The sequence below is a fragment of the Oncorhynchus masou genome, chromosome 33, assembly GCF_036934945.1.
Source record: "Oncorhynchus masou masou isolate Uvic2021 chromosome 33, UVic_Omas_1.1, whole genome shotgun sequence".
Classification (NCBI taxonomy): domain Eukaryota; kingdom Metazoa; phylum Chordata; class Actinopteri; order Salmoniformes; family Salmonidae; genus Oncorhynchus; species Oncorhynchus masou.
Genome location: NC_088244.1, coordinates 30,296,855 through 30,307,313, shown reverse-complemented (window position 1 = coordinate 30,307,313; position 10,459 = coordinate 30,296,855). Strand labels below are relative to the sequence as shown.

General features: G+C 40.9%; 1 protein-coding gene across 1 annotated transcript; it reads left to right on the top strand.

Annotated features, from left to right (window-relative positions):
• Positions 1–48: 48 nt before the first annotated feature.
• Positions 49–9,731, top strand: LOC135528224 (serine/threonine-protein phosphatase 4 regulatory subunit 2-A-like). Its single transcript, XM_064957161.1, has 9 exons — positions 49–237; positions 817–898; positions 3,067–3,237; positions 3,376–3,469; positions 5,280–5,317; positions 5,466–5,543; positions 7,192–7,329; positions 7,431–7,693; positions 8,015–9,731. The coding sequence occupies exons 1-9, from the start codon at positions 204–206 to the stop codon at positions 8,356–8,358; spliced, it is 1,242 nt and encodes a 413-aa protein (XP_064813233.1). The 5' UTR covers positions 49–203; the 3' UTR covers positions 8,359–9,731.
• The last annotated feature ends 728 nt before the right edge of the window (positions 9,732–10,459 follow it).

Genomic DNA, 10,459 nt, shown 5'->3' with positions numbered 1-10,459 from the left:
GAAGAAGAAGAAGCCCACCACCACCACCACCACCACCACCCCACGGACATGTGCATTTGAGTGGGTAGCTAGCAAGTGTGTTACCTGGATGTGTTGTTGCTAGCTAAGGAAGCTAGTGGTATTTTTTTCTTTCCCCTCTTCTTCTGTTTCCTGTCGCTGTTGTAAGGGATATCAGTTGCCATAGGCTAGTTTACGTTACAACCATGGAAATTGACACACTTTTGGAGGCTTTCACGAGTAAGTCAACTTTACTTTAGCTGTTTTTCAGGATCTGTAACGTTATTGGAATTGACAAGTTTACTGTAGCTGCATATTCTAGTTAGCTTGCTATCTCGTTGGATGGATGGAGAACTTGGCTAGTTGTAACTAGCAGTCGAAATTGTTAGCTGACTAACTTAGCTCGCTAGGCCTATTTTATTTTGATAGCGTAACTACATGTATAATTCAATATTGATGTGTGTGTTGACTTGAAGCTATTTCACCCACTTAGTTACATTTTGTTCCTAGTCTAGTTAACGTTAGCAGGTAGCTTATGTTGACCACAGTTTGCTACCTAGCGTTGTGTACTAGTTTAGTTAGCTCGTTTATTTGCTACTAGCGTTAACTACTGTAGTAAGTTAGTTAGCGTTACTTAGTGGTGAATGTGATAGTTGCAGCCATGGTGATTCTACGAAATTAGTAGCTATCCTTATTCTATGGTTGCAGTTTGCTAGCTATTTAAAGCCTGTGGTTGCCGTGCAGCTAATTCTTCCCGACGGTGTGCCCTGGACTACAACGCTGTACATACTTTAAGTGTTTTCTTATTTCTACGTTCAGACTTTGAGAAGAAAGGGAAGAAAGACACCTGTCCTGCCCTGGATCAACTTTTGTCTCATGTCGCCAAAACGGGAGAAACGATGTGAGTGTCTGAGAAATAAGCCTCAAGTGCCAGTCGATTTTCTATTGAATGGACAATGTGTCCATTCAGTATATAAATGCACAGGCTGGTAAATTACAACTCATGGATAGTCTTATTGCTGACATGAATTTATGGATATGCTACCATGTTGGAGGAGACTGAAGTTAACCCAATATTGGACTAAATTAGCCTTATGCTATTCCTTAGTCCAAGGACCTTACACGTTCTGTTTAAAGGGCGAATTGGCTCTCGAAACCAAAACAGCCAAATACACCATCAAAAAGTGAATAGATTCTCAATTGCGGTACGATTCTAGAAATATAAATGCCTCTACTTTAATTTCACATCAAAATATATTCATAAATCTGAAATGCAGACATACTGTACACTGTTTTAACACAGTTGCAGTCAACACTATTTTTAAGTGACAACACGTTTGTGGCATCTGTCTTCCATTCATACACAGGTGTTCGGAGACTCAGATGGCTAATTAGCACAGATCTTCTGTCCGTTTTCCGTAAACAAGCGATGTAACGTGGAAATATGGCCGTGTGGCAACCCTATTAAAGATGTGCAGTAATTTTAACATTTTTGTTTAAAAATAAAATTCTCGCTAATATGAAAGATTTGTTCCTTATGTTTCCAAAACCATACCGCAAGCAATACATGTTAACATTTTAGAGCAAACGCCGGGGTTCTTAAAAGGTCCCCTTGGAAGAAGATAGGCGCTAAAAGTACTTGGCGTCTATGAATGGGCTAGGCAACCAGCGAGGTATCCCACGAAGCAAGCTAGATCTACTCTGGGTTTTCTAAAGCTAACCAGCTTCAATTAGCTTCACATTCCAGCCAGGTTTCAAGTTTTATTAGTCGTATGTATGGGATACGCATGGTATGCATCGCCCAACTAAATGTTTCCTTGCAGGTTCTTGCAAGTAAATAAAAAACAAAGTAAATGGCACAATATAATCCTTTTTTTGCGTAAGTATAATACAGGAATGCACAATTTATGATACAATATTTACATGTGTATTGGGGATGTATAAATTGAGCAGTATAGTAAGTCTGGTAGCAGCAGTTGTGATGTGCACAGAATCAGAGCAGGTGGTCAGTTCAAGTGTTCATCACTCTGATGGCTTGTAGATACCAATAGGCTCAGAGACAGTATCAGAGCATGAGGTCTGATAGAAACGTTCTGCCTGACAGTTATGGAGAGAACAGCTTGTGGGTGGGGGGGGGGGGTCCTTGATGATGCTGCGTGTCTTCCTCAGGCACCATTTCGAGTGATGTCCTGGATGGATGGCAGCACGGTCCCGGTGATATACTGGAGGGCGATGCGGTTGTGTACGGAGCAATTCCCTTACCAGGCTGTGATGCAACCGGGCTTCATGCAGAATTTCTTCAGCCGTCTTAGGAAGTAGATACTGTAGCACCCTCTTGACAAGAGTAGTAGTGGTGCTGGTCTATGACAAGTCCTCGGCTTCATCCATACTATGACGGTGGATATTGCTTGTCCGCCTGCTGCTAACTCTAGCAGTCTTGTAACTGCGCGTGTATGTCGTACATGGCTAGTCGAACACCAAACTCTTAATTTAGACAATGATGAAACCTCAATCCATGGGCGAGTCAGGTCCTACATTTTTCATGTGTGCCGAAATAAAAATGAACTACCGTAAGTTATCTTGCAAATTCAGCAGGCTGTGGTGTGAAATAGGCTTTTAGAAATGCCATCTTTATTTTATGACTCATAGTTAATGCTGTCTTTGGTGTTACATTGCGTGAAGTTTAAAATGCATTCTGTCATTACTGTGATATATATTATTTTTTTATATACATTTTATTAAAATATTTCGTTAAATCGGTCATCTTCCTCAAATTAATGGGATGATGATGCAATTTTTGCAAGAGGGAGGGAATCTGATTTCATTGGTCCTCAACTTGCGGCTCAGTCATTTCATTCAGAGTAAGTGGAATTAGCCTACCCCAGAGAAGGATTCGTTGTGCCATTTGAATGTGCCTGGCTAAAAGGTGAGCCACTTTCGTATGACCGGCTAACCCAAGTTTAACTCTGTTGACCAAAGTTACCTCGCTAACTCCTCAAACCTGCTTTGTAGGAAACCCCTCCGGTGTCGGACCAAGAGAGGATAACTTTTTGGTCTCTCCTCTTCCAGGATTTCATGGTCGCGGTTCAAAAGTTATTTCCTGTTTAAACTTGAGAAAGTAATGGATGACTTCAGAACCTTGTCGCCAGACCAGCGAGATCCATCCAATCCTAATGTGGAGTACATTCCTTTTGAGGAGATGAAGGAAAGGATTCTCAAAATTGTAGATGGGTACAACGGGTGAGTGTCCTCCTCCACTGTCCAGTGATGAAACATTTAATACAAGTCTCCCTTTAATGCCTGTTTTACCAGTATGCCTTTGTGTAGCCTTGTGTACAGCCTCGTGAGGAAAGTATACCTTTTCACTATCTTTTCCAGTATTCCGTTCACCATCCAGCGTCTGTGTGAGTTACTTACTGACCCTAAGAGGAACTACACTGGAACAGACAAGTTCCTCAGGGGAGTGGAGAAGGTAAGTATTATCACTGTTTCTGAGATTGTTTATCATAATGTGTTTTTGAAATATGAGGTGTGATCTTTAGCCAAAATGGGAGTTTCTATTTGACAAATTCAGGTACATCCTTCCCAGTTTTCGTTCAGTTTGCTTCTGTTTTAATAAACTTTTTGCAACTGAATCGGCGCAATAAATACGCCCCCTGGGTACTTACCCTATTAAGGATACCTACAGTACCAGTCAAAAGTTTGGACACACCTATTCATTCAAAAGTTTTTCTTTATTTTAACTATCTTCTACATTGTAGAATAATCGTGAAGACATCAAAACTATGTAATAACACATATGTAATCATGTAGTAACCAAAAAAGTGTTAAACAATATTTTAGATTCTTCAAAGTAGCCACCCTTTGCCTTGACAGCTTTGCACACTCTTGGCATTCTCTCAACCAGCTTCTTTCATGAATGCTTTTCCAACAGTCTTGCATTTCCCACATATGCTGAGCACTTTGCTGCTTTTCCTTTGCTCTGCGGTCCAACTCATGCCAAACCATCTCAATTGGGTTGAAGTTGGGTGATTGTGGAGGTCAGGTCATCTGATGCAACCCTCATCACCCTCCTTCTTGGTCAAATAGCCATTACACAGCCTGGAGATGTGTTGGATCATTGTCCTGTTCAAAAACAAATGATAGTCTCAGTAAGAGCAAACCAGATGGGATGGCTAATCACTGCAGAATGCTGTGGTAGCCATGCTGTTTAAGTGTGCCTTGAATTATAAATAAATCAGTGTCACCAGCAAAGCACCATCATGCCACCTCCATGTTTCACAGTGGGAACCACACATGCAGAGATCATCCGTTCACCTATTCTGCGTCTCACAAAGACACGGAGGTTGGAAACAAAAATCTCACATTTGGACGCATCAGACCAAAGGACATATTTCGACCAGTCTAATGTCCATTGCTCATTTTAGTAGTGGTTTCTTTGCAGTAATTTCACCAATAAGGCCTGATTCACACAGTCTCCTCTGAACAGTTGATGTTGATGTCTCTTACTTGAACTCTGAAGCATTTATCTGGGCTGCAATTTCTGAGGCTGGTAACTCTAATGAACTTATCCTCTGCAGAAGAGGTACCTCTGGGTCTTCCTTTCCTGTGGTGGTCCTCATGAGAGCCAGTTTCATCATAGCACTTGATGGTTTTTGCGACTGCAAAGTTCTTGTAATTTTCCATATGGACTAACCTTCATGTCTTAACGTAATGGACTGTCGTTTTCTCTTTGCTTATTTGAGCTGTTCTTGCCATAAAATGGACTTAGCCCTATTTGATAAAAGACCATCTTTTGTATACCACACCTACCTTGTCACAACACAACTGATTGGCTCAAAAGCATTAAGGAAAGAAATTCCATAAATTTCCTTTTAAGAAGGCACACCTGTTAATTGAAATGCATTCCTGGTGACTACCTCATGAAGCTGGTTGAGAATGCCAAGAGTGTGCAAAGGGTGGCTACTTTGAAGAATCTCAAATATAAAACATATTTTGATTTGTTGAACAATTTTTGTTTTGTTTTTGGAGTTACTACATGATTCCATATGTGTTCGTAGTTTTGATGTCTTCACTAATATTCTATAAAAATAAAGAAAAACCCTTGAATGAGTAGGCCTGTCAACTTTTGACTGGTATTGTATGTCACAGATACATGTCCTTGTGTTAATTTGAATGAATACTGCATTCTCACATGGCTTATTTTTAACAAGTTTATAATTGCTTGTGTTTGTATACAATATGCATGATTGGAGTTTGATGGTATTGTTTATATTTTGCAGAATGTGATGGTGGTCAGCTGTGTATATCCTACCTCAGAGTAAGTATTATATCATGTTTCTCAACCTACCACTTTTTATAGCAAAACATACTTTAAAGTTGGGGTCAACTTCAAAGCTGTCTATCAAATCATTTTGGGTAGGCTAACAGTCATCTGGATTTGCTGACTCACTCTGCCTCTTTCAAAGGAAACATGGGGCAACCAGTGTAAACAAAATGAATGGAGTGATGTTCCCTGGCAATAATACCTATATGTATTCAGAAAGGTGAGCGCTACCTACTTGTCAATGGTTGATGTTCAGTTATGCAATTTATCTACATTTATAACATAAAATGGGTGGGGAAGCCCAATAAAACCCAGCAGTCTTTCGTTCTAAGCATCCCTGAACATAAGGGGAGAAGTTTTAGTAATTTACTCATACCAAATATTCTGGGTGGCAGTGTAGTTAAATCTCCTTGTTATTACACTGAACAAAAATATAAACGGAACGTGCATCGATTTGACAAATATTTGATTGAAATGCATTCATTAGACCCTAATCTATGGACTTCATATGACTGAGAATACAGATATGCATCTGTTCATCACAGATACCTTCAAAAAAAGGTAGAGGCGTTGATCAGAAAACCAGTCAGTATCTGGTGTGATCACCATTTGCCTCATGCAGCGCGACACATCTCCTTCGCATAGAGTTGATCAGGCTGTTCATTGTGGCCTGTGGAATGTTGTCTTTCTCCTCTTCAGTAGCTGTGCGAAGTTGCTGGATATTGGCGGGAACTGGAACACGCTGTCGATCCAGAGCATCCCAAACATGCTCAATGGGTGACATGTCTGGTGAGTATGCAGGCCATGGAAGAACTGGGACATTTTCAACTTCCAGGAATTGTGTACAAATCCTAGTGACATGGGGCTGTGCGTTATCATGCTGAAACATGAGGTGATCGCGGCAGTGGGCCTCAGGATCTCTTCACGGTATCTCAGTGCATTCAAATTGCCATCGGTAAAATGCAATTGTGTTCATTGTCCGTAGCTTATGCCTGCCCATACCATAACCCCATCACCACGGGGCACTCTGTTAACAAAGTTAACATCAGCAAACCGCTCGCCCACACGACGCCATCTGCCCGGTACAGTTGAAACCGGGATTCATCCGTGAAGGGCACACTTCTCCAGCCTGCCATTGGCCATCGAAGGTGAGCATTTTTCCACTGAAGTCGGTTACGACACTAAACTGCAGACAGGCATCAAACCCTGGTAAGGATGACAAGCACGCAGATGATCTTCACTGACTCTGTTCCTGACAGTTTATGCAGAAATTCTTTGGTTGTCCAAACTCAGTTTCAACAGCTGTCTGAGTGGCTGGTTTCACACGATCCTGCAGGTTAAGAAGCTTGATGTGGAGGTCCTGGGCTGGTGTTGTTACACGTGGTCTGCCTCCAAATTCTCTAAAATGACATTGGAAGCGGCTTATGGTATACAAATGAACATTCAATTCTCTGGCAACAGCTCTAGTGGACATTCATACAGTCAGCATGCCAATTGCACTCTACCTCAACTTGAAACATCTGTGGCGTTGTGTTGCACATTTGGCCTTTTATTGTCCCCAGCACAAGGTGCACCTGTGTAATTATCATGCTGTTTAATCAGCTTAATATGCCACACCTGTCAAGTGGATGGATTATCTTGGCAAAGGAGAAATGCTCACTAACAGGGATGTAAACACTTTTCAGAAAAGCATTCTGTGCGTATGGAAAATTACTGGCTACTTTTTTATTTCAGCACATAGGACCAACACTTTACATGTTACGTTTATATTTTTGTTCAGTATAATTTGATTCAATTGCAACAATATGATTGAATGAAAGCGTATTGGATTTTGCATATAGAGATGATTTCTTCTCTCCTTATGGTAGGAATATAAATGGACCAGGCACCCCAAGGCCACTGAACAGACAAAAGCTATTGCTATCCACCTCTCTGGCTACAAACGGTCTCCCTGACAGCACAGACGATAAGGAGCCACTCACAGAACAAGAGGAGCATGTTGTCAGGTAACTAGCATTGTGTGAAGCCAGGTGACTGTCAGCCAAAATATAACGCTATAAATGTTAAGACTTAGCAACTAGTTCTGATGTTTTGACACTTTCTTTAGTGATTCCTCTGTATCGGAAAGTAATACCACAAAAAGCAGTCTGATGAAGACCAAGCATCCAGAAGAGGATGCGACAGAGGCAGAGAGCCATGAAGTGAAAAGGCTGAAGTTTGACAAAGACATGGATGAAGATGAGGAGGTAGACAAGGAGATGTCCTGTCCTGAACCTGCCCAAAGCTCATCAGACAAGCCAGAATCGTCAACAGACATTGTTGAGGAAGAAAAAGACAAGTCTGCTGATATGCTCACCACAAACGATCATGGTACCTTTTTTTTAACAATGGGGCATTTTCAAACAACACTATATGGCTGTATTAACACAGGCAGCCCAATTCTGATCTTCTTTCCACTAATTAGTATATTGACCAATCACATATTTTCACATCAGATATTTTTCAGCGCTGGTCTGATTTGGTCAAAAGACAAATTTAGTGGGGAAAAAATATCAGAATTGGGCTGCCAGTCTAAACGCAGCCTAAGCTTGTGAAAGGGAAAATTTGACATGGGTCCAAGAATAACATTGTTAAACTGGATGAATTGATTTATGGAAGGATGTAATGGCGTTCTTGCCTTCTGTCCCCCAGAGCCTTCTAGCACTCAGACAGAAGAGCCCTTTGAGGAAGAGACAGCGGAGACATCAGAGAGAGAGGCTGAGTCTGGCCCTACCAACAGTCTAAAAAGTGACAGCACCATGGACCAGTCAGAGGGACAGCTTGCTCAGTCAGGGAAGGATCTACGTTTAGAGGAACAGGGGGAAGGAGATTGCAGTGAGTCAGTCAGTAGCAGCAATGGGGAGGGAGCACCCAGTGAAGAGCCTGTCCCATCTTCCTCTCCCAGAAGTAAAGTTGAGTCGTCGGCAGAAGGCGCTGATGCAGAAAACAGTTTAGAAAGCCCAGAGACCGCAGATGAGCCCATGGAACAGGACTAACCTGAGGGCCACCCAACATTATTTTACACTGTATGATACTGTAACACACCCAGGAGATCTCTGTACCGATGTGGACCTGTAGTCTCCCAGAACAGGGGGTCTTTTTGTGAGGCCTCGGGTCTCCTCACGCCTTATGACCCACCCACCTCCTGACGGCCAGTCTGATTTTAAAAACGTAATTTAAGTTCCCCTCCAGCTAGGTTTTTTTCAAGCCTGTGGCATTCATTTACACATGAAATGCTTTTATCACTGTTATTTTAATATGACCTGCTATTTTAGACGCCAATTCCAAAGCTGCTTGGTTAACATTGTGATGTAGAAGGATCTGTCATTATTCAGTGTTTGTGATCTTCATCTGTGGTGAATGTTTCATGTTTGCCGGCCCAGTTAGGTTCTCTGGATCTGTGGGATGCCTTGGATTTTCCCTGGGTAAAGTGACTTGTTTACAGCTATGTTTTGTTTTTAGTGTGGTAGTTTTTTGCACTTTGAAATGTAAAGTATAGAAAACTGGCCATGACATATGTAGCATAAAACCACTGGGAGCCCTGCTAGTTTGCTAGTCTTGCAAAGTAAACATACAGAAACCATGGATTGCAACCAATCCTCCTCATGTACTATGATTGAACAATAGATATATAGCTGTGAACCAAATGCTTTAAACTGTCCAGTGAAATTTTCACTTTGAAAAGCTAATCTGTTAACTTGTCCTGTTCTTGTATTTGTGGCAAAAGCAGAAATTAAGAGAAACACTTCAAAAACTCAACCTCAAACACTGTTACAAAAATGCTTGCCATTTCCGTTTTGGCTGAGATGGAATTTTTCTGTCAGATTTAAAGTGAAGGTCCAGAACTTTTGTATAATTTGTTTTGAAAGTAGTGCTCATGAGCCAAACTTGATCCCTGCTTTTTGTGTACTCTCTCATCCATTTCGTATGATATGCTACATCCTACTTTTAATGTTTGTATTCCTATGAAATGTTTTTAATCCAAATCGTACAATATGTTACTCATTTGTTGTGCTTAAGATTCTGGACTACATCTTTAATCAAAAGATGTGGAAACATGGCATTTTAATTATCAATCTTTTAATTGAATGGCATCTTAAACTTCAGACATCCATATTCAACTTTAAATCTCAGCACAAAATGATCGCTACTGCTGTCACGTGAAGCTTGTTTTGATTTGATTTGGAGCGTTTACTGGCTGCCATATCTGGTTTCTGCAACTGTCCTTTTTATATATTAGTATTTTAACATTTCTGTAAAGAAGATTTTGTAGATTGTAATACATGTTCACTGCCTTTGAAAGTCTTTGTAGATTGGTCTTTCAACACCGTATTCATATGAAGCAATAAATGCTAACATTAAGTGTGAAGTATGCTTAATTTGTATCAAGGAAGTTATACCTTTTGCCAACTATGAATACATATTTTGAATACATCACATCCTTATTTGTACATTTTCAGAGAAATCATTTAATCTTATGACGGTATCTCCAAATGGCCTTGACACTCATGCATAGTAGGCTAATGACACTTATCCCTGTCCCTATGAAACAGTCAGCACATTACATGAGCCAAGAAGAGCTTGGCTGGGGTAGGTGTTCTGTCAACACATTGTTCTATTATAGGAAACAAGGACAGTCAGTCCTACAGGGGGTTTTCTACCTCACCTTCCTACATCTATAATTTTGATAGTTTCTTATCCCATTACTCATCTTTACAAAGGTGTAACAAAGGGTATTTGGAGACAGTCAACTGGTGAAATATGTTAGGCCTAGTACTGGGCCATGGAATGCGATGTACTTGAGCTAATTTTGGCTCGAGCAGAGCTGATGTGTACACAGGTTATCAAGGAAGGTCCTATAAATAGCATCACCTAATTAGAGGGATTACCAAATGCCTGCCCTCTATGACTAATCGGATTTGCAAACAAAAAGGAGGATTGCATGTAACTAACCTTTAGGTAGACCTAGGGCTCGTTTGAGTGGTAAAGTTGAAGCAACTGACTAGAAAAAAGTGAGTGAAGTCAGAGGAGGTGCATATGTGACAGCCGAAAGTCTGGCACTGTGGTTGTATAAAAGCAAGGCTCAGATCAACACGT

What these genes read in the sequence shown, in the direction of transcription:
- LOC135528224 (XM_064957161.1), top strand. Translation starts at nt 204, where the DNA reads ATGGAAATTGACACACTTTTGGAGGCTTTCACGA. An exon ending in ACTTTTGGAGGCTTTCACGA is followed by an intron (nt 238 to 816) that starts GTAAGTCAACTT and finishes TTCTACGTTCAG; the next exon opens with ACTTTGAGAAGAAAGGGAAG. An exon ending in CAAGAGGAGCATGTTGTCAG is followed by an intron (nt 7,330 to 7,430) that starts GTAACTAGCATT and finishes CACTTTCTTTAG; the next exon opens with TGATTCCTCTGTATCGGAAA.